The sequence below is a fragment of the Theropithecus gelada genome, chromosome 4 (genome assembly GCF_003255815.1).
Source record: "Theropithecus gelada isolate Dixy chromosome 4, Tgel_1.0, whole genome shotgun sequence".
Taxonomy (NCBI): Eukaryota; Metazoa; Chordata; class Mammalia; order Primates; family Cercopithecidae; genus Theropithecus; species Theropithecus gelada.
Genome location: NC_037671.1, coordinates 45,533,883 through 45,552,767, shown reverse-complemented (window position 1 = coordinate 45,552,767; position 18,885 = coordinate 45,533,883). Strand labels below are relative to the sequence as shown.

Below are 18,885 nucleotides of genomic sequence, written 5' to 3'. Positions count from 1 at the left end.
AAAAAAAAAAAAAAAAAAAAAAAAAAAAAAAGAATCCAGCTGGGCATGGTGGCTCACACCTGTAATCCCAGCACTTTGGGAGGCTGGATCATCTGAGGTCAGGAGTTCGAGACCAGCCTGGCCAACATGGTGAAACCTCGTCTCTACTAAAATACAAAAATTAGCTAGGCATGGTGGCGGGCACCTGTAATCCCAGCTGCTTGGGAGGCTGAGACATAAGAACTGCTTGAACCCAGGAGGCAAAGGTTGCAGTGAGCCAAGATCACACTATTGCACTCTAGCCTGGGTGACAGAGTGAGACTCTGTCTCAAAAACAAGTAAATAAATAAAAATAAATAAATAAATAAAATGAGAATACGTTGCGTGTTATTTGTATAATTTAAAAGTAGAGGGCTGGACGTGGTGGCTCACGCCTGTAATCCCAACACTTTGGGAGGCCAAGGCGGGCAGATGATGAGGTCAGGAGATTGAGACCACCCTGGCCAACATGGTGAAACCCCGTCTCTACTAAAAGTACAAAAATTAGCTGGGGATGGTGGCACGTGCTTGTAACCCCAGCTACTCAGGAGGCTGAGGCAGGAGAATCCCTCGAACCCAGGAGGCAGAGGTTGCAGTGAGCCAAGATCGCACCACTGCACTCCAGCATGACGACATAGCAAGACTCCGTCTCAAAAATAAATTAATAAATTAATTAAATAAATAAAAGTAGAAAAAACTTTTAAAATAAAGTAGGTTTTAAGGTCTAATGTGTTAAAAACAAAAAAAAAAAATAAGTAGGGACAGAAAAAAAAGAAAAAGAAAGAGAAAAAACTCCAGTTCTAGAGCCAAAAAGACCTAGGTTTGAATCCTGGCTCTGCTATCTGTAAAACTCTAAGCAAGTTACTTACATTCTCTAAGCTTCAGTTTCCTCACCCATACAATAGGATAAATATTACCAACATTTCCTCCGATGTTAGGTGGATTTAATGAGAGAATGCACGTAAAATACTAGCATTGGCCGGGCGCGGTGGCTCAAGCCTGTAATCCCAGCACTTTGGGAGGCCGAGACGGGCGGATCACGAGGTCATGAGATCGAGACCATCCTGGCTAACACGGTGAAACCCCGTCTCTACTAAAAAATACAAAAAACTAGCCGGGCAAGGTGGTGGGTGCCTGTAGTCCCAGCTAAGGCAGGAGAATGGCGTAAACCCGGGAGGCGGAGCTTGCAGTGAGCTGAGATCCGGCCACTGCATTCCAGCCTGGGTGACAGAGCAAGACTACGTTTCAAAAAAAAAAAAAAAATACTAGCATAGTGCCTGGCATAACAGAAGTGCTCCAAGAATACGAGCCATTAAAACATCCAACCTTCCTGCTCGGCTGCTCCTCAGGCTGAGCCTTCCCTCATCCCCAGCTTTTCTAATTCGTGATCTCAAAGCTCCTTCCCCTCTACCACCATCCTTTGCCTACAGCTTCAACCAAAACCTCTTCCCTCCCCAATATGCTAACCTCAGTGATCTGTCAGGACGGACCAGAGGGTGATCCCGCTCAGTGACCTCCTCCACAGCCTGAGAGAGGGCACAGAGCCCTGCAATCTGCAGGTTTGTGTCCAAGCTGGATATCTGCACAGTGGCCACGACGGCTGCCACATGTTGATCCAGGGAGCTGCGAGGACCAGGACCCCGCAAGGCTCTGGCCATTTCTGAAATTGGTGGGAAAAGGCAATGGCTAAAAGAACTGTGGCACCTTGAAGTTAGAAGTCTTTAAAGTCAAGCCCAGTTATCCTACCAATATTTAAATACATTATCGGCTACTGCAGCTTGCATAGTTTTCCAATTCTGTGTCAGGGATCTAATGATCAAACAAAGGAGATGAAGACACCACAGAAAAAGGACCCTCCTTTTCCAGAGATACTGAAGGGAGCGCTGGTTAATTAAATACAATCAAGGTCAAAAGGAAGAAGATGGACACATGGTTCCAAGGCATTTTCCCCTGCAAAAATGACCTTCTTCCATGGTTTTCCTTCAATCCTGACTATCCATTTCTTCTACTGAGACCACCCAGGACCTGTTCCAATTGCTTCCTCCCAGAACCTGACTCACCACTGGCTGACTCCTTCATCTCAGTGGGCAGGGTCATCCCCTCAGTCACCAGAAGCTGGTTAAACAGCTGCGAATCACTCTGTGCCATGGGGGGCTCAGTCCTTGTCTTGGTGGGCTCGGCCTCTGTCTTAGGGGCCTCGGCCTTTGCTTTGGGGGACTCAGTCTCTTCCTCTGAGAAGTTGGCCTCCGACTTGGACTCCTCTTCTGGATCTGGGGTACAGGAGTGATTTCGTGAAGTAGACGAGCTGCTTCGTTCATCAGACAGCAGCCCATACTTGGTGTAGATCTGGGAGTTGAGCAGGTCATTGAGAGTGCTGCCCTCAAATCGACTACTGAGAACCTGCAGCAGACTCTCAGCCATCTCCACGGACACAGAGATCTCACCTAGGGCCTTTTCACCCAGGGTCTGTCAACAGAAGGGGTATACATTTAAGAGATAAGCAGACACAAAGGTCTTGGGGTCAGTAACGGGAAGGGTGATCACTCCCCACCACGCCCCCACACCTTCTACATACTAAACCCTCACAGCACTTGCCTCCGCCCCCCAGCAGGACTTCTAACTCTAACCTCTAGCTCCAGCCTCCCCCTAGTGGTATCCCCTGTCTGAAACTTCTTCTAGAGAATCCCACCTCTAACCCTACTAGAAAATCCCCAGGTATCTCAGGCCTATAATACCTCATCCACGTTCTTCCAAAGATTCTGGAAAATTGGCTGCTGCTCACACAAGTCCAACTTTTTGATAAAGAAAAGCAGCTCCCACCATTCAGCCTGGGTCAGATATCCCACTCTCTCATTCTTCTGAGGTTCGGGCTGGAGGTACGGCAAAGGGTAGAGCCCATCCATAGGATTCCAGTCCCAGGAGGGAAATGCTGAGGACACAGGCATGGTGGGGATCAGCACCCCTCAGGAATGGGGTCCGTTTCTGGACCCCTAGGACTGCTCCTGGTCAGAAGTGGCTTCATCCCAGTCACTACTCCTCTGTTCAGAGACATGCTATCCATGTCCCCTCTTAGGCTCACCTGTGCCCAACACAGTAGCCCCTGCCCCCTTCTCCACAGCTGCTGAACTCTTATCCTCAGTGGCTTCCTCAGGGCCCAGGATCTCCAGCATGTGCCAGTGCACCCAGTAAGTGCGGCCTGTCGACTGCCAGAAAACCTGGTATGAGGGAGGAAGAAAGAGGGCAGAATAGAGAAGGCTCAACCATCTGAGCCTTGGCCTGTGAAGGCTTGAAAGGACATGCCCAAGCATAGATTTGGGGCGCACCCTCACATACACAGCTGGCTAAGCCTGGAAAAACCCCCATATGGCAAAAGGCTTCCTTCCCTTATCAGGAGTGGGCCCTGCCTCTTCTTAACCATGATGTTCTCTGCTTCCACATTCCTTCCTAGCCTCTTCCACTGGTGGTGGTGGGGAGGTATCTCCATTTATCAGTTCTGCTTCCTGGGTGAGTCTCCCATGAACTTACAGTCCACCCACACCCCACACCCCTGCCAGATTTTCTCAGCCCTCCAAATGCACCCCCCCGCAAATGCCAACCCCCTTGTATCATTCCAATTCCCCAAGGGGGTTTCTTCTTGGGTGGCCTGCAGGAGTCCGCTGGATGAAGTCCCAGCTATACCCCACCCCAAATAAACTCCCAACAGTGTCTCACCACCACGTGCTGCCCACCTGCACAGGGGGAATGCCGTTGTTGCTCTGCCGGAACTCGCCCTCGTCCCCAGCACTGATCTCCTCATAATCATCCAGCATCCGCACTCGCATCCCCGGCTGCAGCGTCTGCTGCACATATTCTCCATAGCCACTACGGCTGGAGAATTCAGAGCGCTGGCGGAAGACCCACCCTTGTCTTCTGGGGGTGGTGACAATGGTGGGGAGTAAAAGGCTGGGGCCTGAAATGTAGGGCTGAAAGATGGACCGGGTTGGCCGGGGAGGTGACATGCCCTGTTCGCTGAGGTTCCGGGCCCAGCCCATGCTCCGCACAAGCTCAGAGATGAGATTGCCCACAGCCATGCTGAACTCCAGCTCCCGCTGTCCCCGGCTTTTCTCTCTTGTGGCACATGAGGAGCTTTGGTCTCCAGCTCCCAGCTCTGGACTGTTATTCAGCTGATCCAGGAGGGAGGTGACACAAAGGTAGCGCTTCACCAAGGAGAAGAGCAGCTTTCCTGGGATCTGTAAGGCACAATACTTGGGACAGGTTCATCTCTTCCTGGCTTTAGCCTCTCCCTTTCCCCCCAGTATCCTCCTCTACAGAAAAATATAAAGGCCTTCTCCCCAGGCCTGTAGTTCTCCAACTTTGATTTGTGTAAGAAAGGCACAGGGAGTGTCTTAAGACACAGATTTCTGGGTTCTCATCTCAGAAATTCTGAATGGAGAGGGGCTGAGAGGGAGGACATGAACCTTCATGTTAACAAGTTCCCAGGTGGCTCTGGTGCTAACATTCAGTCCTGAACCATGTTTTCAGAAATAATGCCTCAGCCCTTGTACACAGCATTTCCCTACAGCTGGTAGTGTACCTGAGGCAGATGAATGCCCTCAAAGGCCATGCAGTGTTCTTCAGAGGATGTGGTTTCTGCAAACAGCTCCAGCAATGTATAGCGACTGTCAAAATCCATGTGCTGCTCGATGCCATCTTGCTGGCTCAGTGACAGAAGGACGTGAGCCCGACTCCCTGTAATCCATACCCAATCCATAACTTCTCCTCAATCCCCAGTACTTTCTCCCTGCCTTTCCTAGATTCTATCTCCTATCCCAGAGGCTTTCAAACTTTGTTACTAAGACTCACAGCAAGAAATATGTTTTACATGGTAACCTGTTACAAACATACATACATATAACTGAAATATATTTTATGGTACAAAATTTACCCCTACTAAGTGCTACACACTAATGACAAGTTTTTAAAAAAATGTTGGTTGTAACCCACCAAATTGATTTCAAAACCAACTAATAAATCTCAATCCAGTTTCAAAAATACAGATAAATCCTATTCTCTTCTCTGGTCAATGCACTGAGAATGAACAGATAAGCCAGAGGCTATCATTTTAGCCTCTTTATATACCTGAAATAGCCTATGAATCTGTATTTTTCCTTTGCATCAAATTGATATTCACCAAATACTAGGTGTTCTTACAGAGCTAGGAAATCTCTCCTCTTTCTGTTCTTACTCCCTGTGGCCCCATTTTCTCCATTGTTTTCCTTCTTCCCTGGCTGTCTCTTACCAGCATCGTGGGCTGCCAGAGCCTGCAGCATTTTGCCTGCACTCCGGCGGATCTGAGGCTCAGGATTGCACAACATGTGCATAAGCAGGTCCAGGGCTCCTGTCTCCCTGAAGACACCAGTGAGGGGCCCGATGCTGGCGTAGGCACTGAGCACGTGGATGGTGTGGAGCACAGCAGCCGTGAGGCTTGGGGTCCCACTTTCTGCCAGCTGCCTGGCTGCCCTGCGTACCAGCGCCTGCACATCAGCCTCCATCTCTCCCATTGCCACTTCATCCGGGCCTCCTGGATCTCGAGGAAAGCTTCCTGAAACCCCAGCTGGTTCGTGCTGAGGTCCCTTAGATAGTGCCCGCTCACCTAACAGCCCAGGGCAGTTGGCGTAGACCTCAGGAGCTGACAGCCACATGAGGATGTGCTCTGCTTTGCCTTCTTCCACACCCACTTTGCCCACTTCCCCACACTTCAGGACACTCCATCGGATCAGGTATTCAGGATGCCCATCATGCCCAGGCCTCTGTCGAATGAGTTCTTCAGGATATGCCTGCAGCCGAGGCCCTAAAGGCACCATGAGGTCCCCAGCATGCCGTTCCCCGACCATCCTGACCTCCTGGGATATATAAGGAGAAAGATAAGGCAGTATGAGAAAATCAAAAAAATACAGAGGGGGTGGAATCTTGAGACACAGAGAAGGTGGGTGGTGATCGGTAGGCTGCATGGTAGAATTTAGGAGGCCAAACAGAAAAGGCAAAAAATAGGATGGAATAAATAGCTGAACATACTTTGGGATTTATAACAGAAGGAGAATGGAGTGAAGACAGTGAGGGGATGAAGAGATTTAAGAAATGGAAGAGTTGGCTGGGCCCGGTGGCTCACGCCTATAATCCCAGCACTTTGGGAGGCCAAGGTGGGCAGATCACCAGGTCAGGAGTTCAAGACCAGCCTGGTCAACACAGTGAAACCCCATCTCTACTAAAAATACAAAAATTAGCCGGGTGTGGTGGCATATGCTACTCAGGAGGCTGAGGCAGGAGAATCACTTGAACCCAGGAGGCGGAGGTTGCAGTGAGCCAAGACCGCACCACTGCATTCCAGCCTGGGCAACAGAGCGAGATTCTGTCAAAAAAGAAAGGAAGAAAGGAAGGGAGGAAGGGAGGAAGGGAGGAAGGGAGGAGGGGGAGTTTACAAAAAGATAATGAAAAGAATAATAGGCAAGGTAACAATAAACAGTGACAGTTAAGCAAGATAGTTTAGGCAGGATAGCAGGGTGGCTGAGGGTTACAGATTAGGACTTAGAAGGATGACATGGGTGGACAGGAAGCACAGCAGCATGAGAGGCAGTGGGGTCAGAACATGTGAGGAAAAGTAGGACAGCGGAGGGGCACGACAAGGAGCATAAATGACAGAGTAAAGCTGCAAGATGGATGTAAAGGGTGGGCCATGGCAGATACAGAGAACGGAGATGACAAAAGGCTGGGATGTTGGGGCAAATGACTGGATAGGAAAAGTGTTTTCGAGTCTTGTGAAAGGGGGAGGGCCCTAGGGACCAGACAAAATTATGGGAAAGATGACCAGGTCCCACCCTGCACTTATGCTGTATGTATGGTAAGGATCTAAGTAAGTCAGGTAGATAAGATAGAGGTGGCAATCACTGGGTTAAAGGTAGGAAATGAGGTCAGGAGAGAAGCAATATTCAGAGATTTTAGTGTCAGATAAATGTGACTCTGAATTCTGGCTCTTTGTCTCACTGTCTGCATAGTCTGGAACAAGTTACTTAACCTCTGAGCTTGTTTCCTCTTCTGCAAGATGGTAGTAATATTCATAGTTACTTCATGAATTTAAAAAAGATCATGTATGTAAAGCACTTGGAACAGCATCGAGCACATGAGTGTTCAGTAAACATAATCTATTATTATTCTTAGATGGAGAAGGTAGGGGAGTCATCAAATAAATGCAAAGTTATTAAGACCGATTATAAATGGGAGTGGAATGATCAGGAAAGATATGAGTGATATGAAGCAGTGCAGGAGCAACAGGGAATAGTGAGAATAAGAATGGAAGAAGGTAAACCCAGATGAAGATATGGGTGGTCAGGGCAGGGGTCATGTTGGGGTACAGGGACAGAAGATTAGAGTAGAAGTGAAGAGGAGGGAGAAAGAAGGATGTGGACCTCAATGGAAGTAGGGGTCCACTTAGGATGGGGGGCAAGCCTGGATGGTAACCAGCGATGTGCCAGCGGGCAACTGATTAGCAGCAGGGGGAAGTAAAACAATCGGATAGGAGGAGGTGGGGGGATGTAATGTGGGCCTAGGAGAGCAACAGTGAACTGAGGTGTGGGGGTGAGGTCTGGACGCAGGGATGAGACCAGCAGATAGCAAGGTCAAGCCCAAGCTTGCAGAGCCGTGGAGGAGGCCAGCACTGCAGAGGGAACAGGTTGGGGGGAGGGGGGAGGATGTTTGGGGGCGCGGCCCAAAGAAGCTGAAAAGATCCAGTGAATCTCAGAGAGCAAGACCTTGTTCCCTTCGTCAGCCCCATGGACAGTGGCTAAAGAACCGGGGAGGAGACAGGAGAAGGGGAGGGACCGGGTCGGCGCAGAACTCTCCTCTCACCTCCCACCGCCCGGCTCAGCCCTCGCTGGGACCCAGCGGCCGATCCCGCCGTCCTGGCCCCGCCTCTTCAGAGCTCCCTTCCGGGTCACACGGCGACTGCACGCACGGCCAGGCACCTACGGGTCCCATCGCGGCCCACGCCGAGCGTGGCGGAACAGCGCGCGAGTGGAGCATGCGTGCTACCGCGGCGGCTGCATGGGGAGAGGGTCGTGGGGGCGCGCTCCCGGCGGAGCCCGGGATCGAGGTCACGTTGCTCCTCTCTTAGCAGCAGGAAGAAGCCCCCTCCTCTTCACTGGGTCGGCTCTCCTAATCCTCCCTCTCACATCACAGCGATCATGCTGACGAAACATAGTAACGCACACTCCCACCTTAAGGCTGTCCTTTTTGACTTTTCAGTAGGTCACGTGCCCATGAGTTTCCCAAACCCTTCAGCAATGCTTTGGATTAGTTGTGTCACTTTTCCAGTTAATTATAATTGCTCCTCTGCGTTGGCCTTAACACCTAGCAAAACCACGCACAGGGAGAAGGTCCGCGGCCCCCCGCAAAACATTCCTTAAATTAAATCGTATAGAATTAAACTGCCCAAAGCACACCTTAGCATTACCGTTCTCATCAAGCAGCCCAGATCGCTACTCAGAGCAGCAATTTTAGGAGTTTGCCTCGCGTTCATACCCCCGTCCCTCCCTAAGTAGAAAAACAGAGCCAAAGACCCCACAGTCTGTGCACAAAAATGATACATTTATTGAAAGAGTATTTTTTTTTAATACAAAAGAAAGCTCTGTACATAGGACTGTGACCATGTCCACTATTCCTGGGTCAGCATCCCAGGGGAAGTAGAAACCACTGACATACACACTCACATTCACGCACACACACTCAGGCACACACACACACAGATACCCCAGAGCCACCGAGGAAGGGAAACACCAAGGGTCGCTGCACATAAAAATGCCACCTCAACTCATCCCTGACACACGTATGTCCTCCCAAGGCCACGCTCACACAACACACATTATAAGCACTTTGCCTGATTCACTCACGGGGTCTGTCTTTTGTGGGAAGGAGAGGAAGAATTCATCAAAGGTCTCCTCCCATGGGTGGGGGAGTAGGGAGTGAGTGAGTGGTGGTGGAGTGAAACAAGAGCAGAGAAAAGGGGCTGGGCAGTTACAGACCTGAGTCCCAAGCTCCCCTGCTCTCTGGCCCCTGATTTGCCATGCCCCAGCCTTGAAAGCCACCCATAAGCCCCAGCTATCTCCAGGAGAAAGCCCAGAAAGGTGACTTCCATCTTGGCACCCCAAACTGGGGCAAGACAGCAATGAGGGTTAGAGGTTAGGGGGTTCTCAAACATGTCGGCAAATCATCCCCTTGATAACTAGGCTGTGCGTAAAATCTTCCCCCACCCCTTCACCTAATCACAGAAGCCAGCTTGTTCCTACTGAAGGCAGTCTTGGGGTTAAGAAAATTTCACCCCACTGCTGCCCCGTTTCTGAAAAAGCTCCCTTTCTGGATATAGGTGGTGAAGGTAGGCTCTGACACAGGGTAAAAGACCCTCCCCCCTATGCTGGCCCACCCTCAAGGTCTACCCCAAAGGGGGAGGAGGGGGGTGGGGCATGGCCCCTGTACAAATTACATAAATACTGAGGTTACACTTAGAAAAATAAATTCATTTTCTTCAAGGCTTTTTGTCTTAATTTAAAAAAGTTACAGTAGCTGCTCACTCCCTGGGAGAGCTGCCCATTTCTGGCTCCCCTTTGGCTGCATTCAGCCCAAGAGCTGCTCCCACTTCTTCTGACCCCCATTCCTGCCTCTCACCCCCTCCCAGACCCCACCCTGCTCACTGCAACTTGGGCCCCAGGCAGCTGCAGGCCTGGGACAGCACAAGGCTGCAATGCCCATGCGTGTGGCACAAATGAAGTCGGTTGCCTCCGCCTGACACCCTCCCCCCCCCCCCCCCACATTTGGTCTCCCTCTTCCCTCTCCCTAGCAACAGCCCTAAAGGGCAAAAAGAGGCCCAGAGCTGTGGGTCACCCTCCCCACCCCGTTGGGGCATGGCCTGAGGGCCCCTCCCCCGGCTTTCTCCTGGAAACAACCCAGGACTGGGCAAACCCAGAATCTCCCCCACACACTGGCAGACCCCGAGCTCGTGGGGTGGCTCTGTCCCCAGGGGCCCAGCCAGTTCTGGGGAGCCCTTGGGCTCCCCAGGGAAGGGGAGTTTGGGCAGGGAGGGGGACGAGAAAAACGCCATAAAAAAAAGTTAAATATTTTAAAAATATATATTTATAGATTTGTTTTCACTTCGTCTCCTCAAATAAAAAGTTCAAAATCAACTTTAAGTAAAGCAGCTGGGAGGAGAGGGGGGAAGACAAGGGGGAGAAGGGAACGCTGGTGGTTCCCTCCAACCCAGGATCCCCTGGAGGTCCAAGGGGAGCGGCAAGGCAGGGCAGGCAGCCCCAGGAACCTGCCCAGTGCACAGGCCCAGCTACTCAGGAACTGAAGGGGCAGAGGGCAGCAGTGTGAGGGAAGAAGCCCCCTGTCTCCCCAGCTGGCCCCCTGAGGGGCAGGGGCAGGGCTCTTTTGACCCAGCCTGTGGCAGACACAGGGCTGACCTGGGGTCAGCAAGGAGGCTAGCAAGAGGGCCCCAACTGCTTCTTTAGAGGAGGACACAGTGCCCAGCCCCACAGAAGGCCTGTGTGTGGGGAGGCGGGGCACGGTCCCATTGGGTAAGCTAATACTCATGGCAAACATTGAGCCAAGCTGGCGAGGGGGTCCCAGGAAGGAGGACGGCCCCTCCAGCAACAGAAATGGGAGGTGGGGCGGGAAGAAGGGGAGGCTGAGGGAGGACGGGTGGAGGCAGGCAGGCCCATTTCTTTGGCTGGAGTGAGAGGGCTCAGTCCTGTGGCTGCCCGTTCCTCCTCCCCGCCTCCCTCCTGCGGCCCGTCAACGTGTATATAAAGAAAACGTGAAAAGGCAACAATAAATAAGTGGTGCCGTCCCTTGGGCCATCTGTCCAGGGCGGCGGGCGGATCATTCACTCTTGGTGCTGTGGGCGGTGTCCAGGTTCACCACCTGTAGCTCGGTGAGGTTGCTGCTGCTCCCGGCCTGCTGCCCTATCACAGCCATCTGGAGGGAAGAGGGTGAATGAGGAGAGGCAGGCACTGGCCAGCCGGCTCAGGCTCCCCTGGCTTCCCTGCCTGCCAACCACAGGCCTGAGCAGAAAAGCAGATGGGCTTCCAGGCTAGGGATTTTGGCTTTGATGAACAGGATCCCCCAAGGTCAAGACAAAGAAGTGGCTGTCTGGGATGGGGTGAAAGATGTCCCTGCCTACCTGGTGGAGCTGAACTGCTGAAACAGGGATCTGCACTGTCCCAGATGATGCTGTCAGGAACACCTGGGGGACGCCACCTACATTGGAAAACCACAGGAGATACTCAAATTGTTGAAACTTCCAGATATTAGAGGAGTGGTGACAAATGCACAAGTGACCGGGGGAGTCTCAGATGTAAGAGCCCAAGGGAAAGGGTGCCAGTGTCTGAGGGTGCATGTGGGTGTGAGTGTTCAAGTGTGCATGGGTATCCAAATGTGTATGTAAGCATCCAAGTCTGTGTTGTATTTGGGTAGAAATATTTGTAGGCATCAGTGCATACATGTGTGTGTGCATGTGTGTGTGTGTATAAGGAAGGAAACGGTCCTCCTTTCCTTAGCCCTGTTCCTCTACTCACCTGGCTCCTGGACCTGGCTGTGGGACACCTGCATGGTAGATGGTGCCTGGGAGAAGGCATTCAACACGGTGAGGCTGCCATCACCCAGGCCTGAGGTGGGGGCATACATCACCGCATGCGGGCTAGGGTACATCATGTGGCCACCCACAGTTGTGGGCACGGATGACGTCATGATGGTGGCGGGCAGCGTCACTGGCAAACACAGACATGTGTCAGCTCGGTACTGGTCCCTACTGATATCTCCCATTCCCTAGGAATTCCAGGCCCCCAGAGCCCTCTTGCCATTTCCCAGGTCAGAAGCTAGACACAACTATTCCTCCGCTCCATCATCAACTAAGAAAAGCCTATTTTTTCTTGAACACAACAGCATCAATCTTTAATTGTATCCTATCACATTGTACTATTCAACTGTCTATCTGCTGAATTCTCTAAGTCCCAAATCTTAGGAAAAACAAAGATTATGACTGACCTACTCTCAGAAAACTCAGATACTCCCCTTTTAGGGAACTCTAACATCTTATTTTTTATTTGTTTTCATTCTCCCTCCTTCTTAATGCACAGCTAACAAATTCATCTTTCAAACAAGCACTTCTCAAATGTTAATGTGCATTATATGGGAATCTTGTTAAAACACAGACTCTGGGCTGGGCGCAGTGGATCACACCTGTAATCCCAGCACTCTGAGAGGCCAAGGCAGGCGGATCATGAGGTCAGGAGATCGAGACCATCCTGGCTAACACAGTGAAACCCCGTCTCTACCAAAAATATAAACAAATTAGCTGGGGATGGTGGCGGGCGCCTTTAAGTCCCAGCTCTTGGAAGGCTGAGGCAGCAAAATGGCGTGAACCCGGGATGCAGAGCTTGTGGTGAGCCAAGATCGTGCCACTGCACTCCAGCCTGGGCGACAGAGAGAGACTCTGTCTCAAAAAAAAATAAAAAAACACGGACTCTGATTCAGTAGGTTTGGGGTAAGACTCAATATTCTGTATTTCCAACAAGCTCCCAGGTAATGCTGGGTGTTCCCAGTCCACAGGCCACACTTTGAGTAATAAGGTTATAAATAATAAGAACTTAAAATTAACTTTATTTTCAGAGTATCTCATCATTTCTAAAATGTCTAGAGATACCTGAGGGTAACTGTGGCTACTCAAAACCTGTAAGACCCTCACACAAAGAGAAAATTGCTCTCTAAGTCCTTCTTGATAATTAAGCAAACGTGTCTTTGAGCAAGTAACTTCTTATTTCTAGGCCTCAGGCTCCTCATCTGAATGAGGAGGTAGCATCAATGGTCCCTAATTTTCTTCTGGAATCCACAGCCCACTGCAGGGCGGGATTCAAAACTCAGTCATCCTCACCTGACTTTCCCATAATTATTAGGCCAAAAGCCTCAATCTCCACTTTAAGAAATCCCTTGACTTTAGTTATAGGAGGGTTACTGTTGGGCACCTACTGCTAGGCCGCGTGGGGGAAGGCAGGCAGGGAGGGTGACAGGGCTGCGAGCTATACCTGTCCCGCTGGAGGAGGTCTGCGTGAGGTCTGTGCTGCTGTCACGGGAGGGAGACGCCTGCTGTGGGGCCTGGTGCACTTGAATGGCCTGCACTGGGACCTGCTGGGCCACTGCCCCACCTGCAAAACACAGAGTCTTATTTGTGCTCTGTCCCACCCAATTGCCACCTCCACCAAGTACCCATGGACACCCCAGTCCCAGGGTCTGGCACACTGGTCCCCAACTCCCATCACTATCTTTCCTGGAAGCCAAAGAGGCCCTTCATGCCCGAATCTCCCCTCTGGGGGCTTCCACACTCTGCTCTTGCCCATCCCTCCTCCTCCTGCCCTGGGCCTTGCCTCTCTTTTCTTCAGTTGACCCAAGAGCTGGCAATAACCCATCAAGGACATGATCTGCCTTCCAGTCAAGGCAGGAAGTGGTGAAACGTCTACTGCCCTGTGGCAATAGGGGCACGGGGCTGGGGTAGCTAGACAGGGCCAGAATATATGGTTGAAACTTACTGACAAGGACAGCAGGGGTCTCAGTGGGCAGAGGTATGCCTGCCAACGGGACATAAGAGGCTTCTCTCAGGCTCTGGCCCCTATTCACCTTCCTTCTGAGCAGGGAAAGAGGTTCTCTTGGTGCCAGCCCTAAACACACTCTTAGCATGCTTGATTTGCCCCAGAGAGGACGAATCTCTCCCTTCCCCTCGTGACTCACCAGGCATGAGGGTGAAGCTGGTAGGCAGCTGCATAAGGCCCCCAGAGGAGACAGGGCCGCTGCCTGTACTCTTCAGCACAGTCCCATTGGCACTGCTGACAGCACTGGGGCTGACACTAGCAGACACTGGTGCCAGGTAGTTGGTGATGGGAAAGGAGGGGCCGCTGCTGACTTGCATGGTGGTAGAGGTGCTAGGTGCTGTTTGGATGGTAGAGGTTGTACCCGGCAGGTTGGTGACTGTGAACGCCGGCTTCAGTGTGTCCTATACCCAGAGTAAAGATGAAGCAATGAGCCTCTACCAGACCCTGCCTTTGCAGAAGTTTTGTGTGGACTGAGAACCCAGACTGAAACCAGTGAACTTGGGTTCAAATCCCAACGCCACATTTACCTGATGCCTCACTCTTGGGTAAGTTATTGATATACTCAGCTACAGTTTTCTATCAGTAAAAGGAGGATAATACCTACCCCTTAGGTTGCTGTAAGGATTAAGTAGGTTAGCATATGTAAATCACTTAGAAAACTACCTGGCACATAAAAAAATAAATAAATATTTGCTGCTCTTATGATGATGATTATCATTTTCATCATTATAATCCCCTGAGTCCTCTGCTCCAGTGGACTGTGGTAATCCCATTGGCTGGGGAGTCAGGACACCAAAGTCTGTTCCTAGCTGTGGTAATGACCATCTAAGTGACCCTGAAATAACCACTCCCCTTTTCTGAACCTCGGTTTTCTTCTTCTATAAGCATAAGGGGGCTGGGCTGCTATGTTTTCTTTAAGAGTTCTTCCAGTTCTAATTTGTCAGGCTTCTGAGATATGAACTGAGAGTTTCTCGGGGAACTTAGAGTTTGAGAGAGATCTTGAGGGTCTGGCAATGACACACTATATGTCAAACACCCAAGATGTAAACTACCAAAAGAATGTACTCATCCAACAAAATTTCCTGGGAATAAATGAGCCCTACTGTTATAAAAGTTTAAAAATTATTACAGATGATATGCCACTAAGAGAGCGGGGAGCCTACAGCACTGACTCTCTCCTCAGGAAGACTTCCTTCTTAGAAGGGGAAGGAGGAAACTGAGAACCAAGCCACCAAGCCCAGACCCGAACTGAGTCAACCAGAAGCTCAAAGGCTTGCGGGGTGGGTCAGCACGAGACGTTTGCTAAGCAGCTGGGCCCAAGACCCTTGATTGGCGGAGGCGTTGCTAAGGCAAACAGTACCGCTTCCTCCCATTGGCCAGTCAGTTAAGTGCCACCCGGAAGGTGGAGCTCCCCAGACAGCAAGGGAGGAAGCCCCACCCCCTCTCCTTACCGGGAAAAGGAAGGGGGAGGAGTAACAGCGCAGGCATCCCTAGCAGCAGGCAAATGCGTTCCCTAACTGCCCAGGCCCCCAACACCCTGAAGGGGCAGGCGGCTGGCTTGTAAGGTAGTCCCCGGTCCAGTCAACTAGCCCGCCTGCTAAGAGTGCTGGGTTCTCAGGACCCCGGAACCGGAGTGCTCCCTTTCTACTCCCTGGCGACCAAGCCCGGAGGGCCGGGCTAAGCTACACCCCCGCCCCTAGCGGGGAGACAGCTGGCGGGAGGAATGCAAAGGCCCTGCCAGGCAGGCGGGCTGCGGGCGGGAGGCCGGCGTGGAGCCCGAGCCGGCCTTATATGGGCACGGAGGCCGCCCGCTTATCTAGGGGGCCGGTCTTCTATCAGGAAAGTGAGGATGGACACCTGTCCCCTAGGACAAGGGTCGTTAATCAGGCTCCACTCCACATCAGTGGGTACCTATCCACCTGCCCTGGGCCAGAAAGAGAGAGGGACCCCCCTCCCTTCCCTCCTCTCACATAGGCAACCCAAACACACCTTGGTCTCCCCACTGCTGTCAGACTCCGACACCTGGTAGGTGAGATCTGTCTCTTCAAAGCCAGTGGCACTCATTCTCTGGTCTGTTGTGGGGTCTGAGCGGGGTGGAGAGTCTGGAGAGTTGAGGCAGGTCTGAATCAGTGCCTTGCCGGTCTCACTGGTGATCATGGGCTGCAGTTTTCGTGTGGCAAAGGTATACACATGGCCTGTCTCACTGGCCACCAGCAACAGCACCTGTGTCCCTGTCAGCGTGGACAGCTCATAGGCCTGAGGGGTGAGGACGGAGATGGGCAGGTCAGCAAACTTTTTATCTCTACCTTCTTTGAGAAGTTGGAAAAAGAATTATATAGTGATGTCATTCTCCCATTCCCATAATGACCTTCGTCTCTAGTGATTCTGGGGGCAGGGTGTCCTATCAGGATCTCTGGAAGCAGCAAAACTACCAATGCTCCTCCTTTGAGGAGCAGCCCCATTGACCTGAAGATACCCCAAGCAAACAGTAATAGCCTCCCAGTGATGGAACATATAACCTCAGGGGATACGGAAGGACTCAGCTATAGCTGCTCCCCAACGCAGCTTAGTGCCTGGAAAGTCCCAGAGCCTCAACCATTCTCACTGTCACAGGGACCAGGATGGATCCCTACCTATCACACTGGAATTTGCACATTAGTGATAAGGGACCACTTAAGCTCCAACTGTCCCATGTTTCTTTCCAGAAACTGCACAGGCTCCAACTTGTTGCCATAGCCTAGTTTCTCCTGTTGTCCTGTAATACTTTACTGCCTTTTTTACTTTGTCTTGGGAAGAAGCTTATGGAAGGGGAGAAGAGAATTTTCCTTCATTAATTACCTCCCCCCCACAACCTTCTCCACTGATGATCAAGTGACAAGGGACATTGATACAACAGTGTCTGGAGTGAGGGGAGACGAGACCTAGATTAGCACTAAACATCCTGCCATGAGCCCAGGAAGGGGACCTTCAAGGATGGCCCTACAGATGCCATACTCTCCCAACAAAGTTCTACGAACCACCTTGGGAGCAGCTCTGGTTTCTACATGGGACAGAAATAAATACCAGCCAATGTTCCCAAGGATCCAGCTACTTGTCTCCCAATTCTTCTGCTTTCACCCCTTCCCTTATCATCTACACCCCAAAATGACTCTTTTCCTCACCACTTTTCACTGGCTGGCAGAAGAGGAATTCCTAGGTACCTCTGCAAGCCTCCCTGATTTGCCCCAAACCCCATCCATGCATAGATTCTCCCTAGGGCTGGAAACCCCACTTGTCCTAACGGCAGGAGATTCTGCAGCGGGTCCTGCCAGGAGCAGCATGTGGTTCCCAGCGGATGCCATGGAACACTCACGGCCGGCGCGGGACTAGGTTCCTGCTGCTCAGGGCAGCACCAGTTCTCCTGCCCTGCTCCCTTACCTGGTCCCTAACCCTGCCTGTCCTTCCAACCAGCACTACTCTCGTGGTGCCCATTTCCTCCCACACATGCTCGCTCATTGTTGTCATGCAGCTCCAGCCTCCTCACCTCCATACCTTCTCGTTTGCTCCCTGCTTTTCCGGCGCCCTCCTCCGAACACCGGAGTGCACTGGACCTACTGATCCCGGCTTCTCATTATCCACCTCCCCGGCAGCTTCGCAGCCTCCCATGACCGCTCCTCAAACCTCCACTCAGCAAGGGCCCTCCTTCCTCTCTCGCGCCGGTCACTCCCACCTCTGCGCCTTTCCCCAAGGTTCCCGGCGTTCGCGGGATCTCCCCTCTCCCCACATTTCCCCGGCGGCCCCTCCCCTTCGTCCCTCCCCGGGCAGGAGCCATCCCCTCCCACACACCTCCTGCGGACTCGCCGCCTCTCACCTCCGCCTTGGCTCTGCCGTCCTCCTGGGCTCCCCTTGCGCATCCCCACCCTTCCCGGGCCCCGGGGCCAGCCAGCCCGCCGGCTTGGTACCTTCTTCATGATGCCCGTCTTCCTCTTGCTGAAGGTCGTGTAGCGCCGCAGCTTGTTGTCGATGAACTCCATCTTGATCTTCACGCGGCCCCGGGTCTTCTTACCCGGCTTGGCCCCGCTCACCGCGCCGCTCACCGGCCCGTAGCCCCCGGTGGCCGCCGCCGACGCCTCGGGCCCACCGACTACCATACCGATCTCCATCTCGCTCAGGCTCCGCTTCATGCCGCGCCGCTCGGCGCCCAGCTCCTCCTCCTCGCCCGACTCCGAGTCGCCCTCGCTGCCGCTGTAGAGGGCCCCCGCGGTGGGCGCCGGGGTGGTTGCCGCCGCTGCCGCAGCCTCCCGCTCCAGGCGGCCGGGCCCGAGCCCCGCGCCATTCCCGGGGACCCGGCCCCCGTTAGCCCCACGAGTCCCGCCGCCGCTGCCCGGCCGCCCCGTCGGGGTCCGGTTCAGGCTGCCCCCCAGGGCCGAGCCCCGGCCCAGAGCCGCCGCGGCCCCAGCTTGGCTCGGTAACATGGCGCTCGATGCAGGAGGGCGGACGGGCAGTCAGCGAGGAATCGGAGCCGCAGCCGCCGCCATCGGCTTGCCGGCTCAACCCGGCACTCCCGCTGCTGCTAGTGCCGCTATCGCTGCCGCGGCCGCCGCTGCGAACCCGGGGCCCCTGCACGCCCGGGCCGACCTGGGCCCTCACTTTCCTGCCCCTGTGGCCCGGGTTGCCCCAGGCCGCGCGCAGCGCCCCCTGTCCGTCTGCTAGGGCGGCGCGCCCGGCGGCCGTCAGCGTCCCCCGGGGGGCAGGGGCTGCTGGCCGCGGCCGAGACGGCGGGTGGAGGGGGCCGGGACCACGCGCTGGCGGCGGAGGGATCCCCCGACCCTTCCCCCCATATAAAGAGATACAATGTTTCCTTTTATGGCGAGGCCGCTCCTTATATGGTGAGCCCCAGCGCCCCCGCCCCATTGGTCCATGGTTCCGGCACCTCCGCTCCCCATTGGCCCGCAGGGGAGCGCTTATTTGCATAGACATACCGAACTCGTTCCTGTCCTCTCGCGTCAGACCGCGACTCCGAGAGGGGTGGAGCCGACGCCTCTTAAAGGAACCGGAGAGCAGGCGCGACTCCGCCTCCCTGAACCCGAGAATGATAGAACGGTTTGGGAGGCACCCGCGGAGAAGTAGCCTGGGACTGGAGCGCAGTCTTGCGGAAGAGAGGGAGCAGCACTAGGAAATGGGCTCCAGCACCGGGACCGCTGGAGACAAACACTGGAGA

General features: G+C 53.1%; 2 protein-coding genes across 3 annotated transcripts in view; both read right to left on the bottom strand.

Annotated features, from left to right (window-relative positions):
* CUL9 (cullin 9) overlaps nt 1-7,974 on the bottom strand; it is a 44,621-nt gene extending 36,647 nt beyond the window's left edge. Inside the window, exons 1-8 of one of the 2 annotated variants that reach the window (XM_025382115.1) lie at nt 7,900-7,974; nt 5,297-5,900; nt 4,592-4,746; nt 3,747-4,247; nt 3,098-3,233; nt 2,754-2,947; nt 2,079-2,484; nt 1,486-1,678 (exon numbers count right to left, since the gene is read on the bottom strand). In XM_025382115.1, coding sequence (XP_025237900.1) covers nt 1,486-1,678; nt 2,079-2,484; nt 2,754-2,947; nt 3,098-3,233; nt 3,747-4,247; nt 4,592-4,746; nt 5,297-5,891 — 2,180 coding nt within the window. In that variant the 5' untranslated portion in view covers nt 5,892-5,900; nt 7,900-7,974. Of the gene's footprint in view, nt 1-1,485; nt 1,679-2,078; nt 2,485-2,753; nt 2,948-3,097; nt 3,234-3,746; nt 4,248-4,591; nt 4,747-5,296; nt 6,238-7,899 lie in introns of those variants that run through there. The other variant, XM_025382113.1, reaches the window with a different exon arrangement.
* A 642-nt stretch (nt 7,975-8,616) lies between these two features.
* SRF (serum response factor) lies at nt 8,617-18,704 on the bottom strand. Its single transcript, XM_025382116.1, has 7 exons — nt 17,627-18,704; nt 15,675-15,941; nt 13,825-14,086; nt 13,125-13,244; nt 11,619-11,810; nt 11,225-11,301; nt 8,617-11,019 (listed from the first exon to the last, which is right to left on the bottom strand). The coding sequence occupies exons 1-7, from the start codon at nt 18,137-18,139 to the stop codon at nt 10,924-10,926; spliced, it is 1,527 nt and encodes a 508-aa protein (XP_025237901.1). The 5' UTR covers nt 18,140-18,704; the 3' UTR covers nt 8,617-10,923.
* Between the last annotated feature and the right edge of the window lie 181 nt (nt 18,705-18,885).

Coding starts and splice junctions, on each gene's coding strand:
- SRF (XM_025382116.1), bottom strand. CDS start 18,139: ATGTTACCGAGCCAAGCTGGGGCCGCGGCGGCTCTGGGCCGGGGCTCG. Junction 15,942..17,626: donor AGACGGGCATCATGAAGAAG/GTACCAAGCCGG, acceptor CTCACCCCTCAG/GCCTATGAGCTGTCCACGCT. Junction 13,245..13,824: donor CAGCTTCACCCTCATGCCTG/GTGAGTCACGAG, acceptor TGTGTTTTGCAG/GTGGGGCAGTGGCCCAGCAG.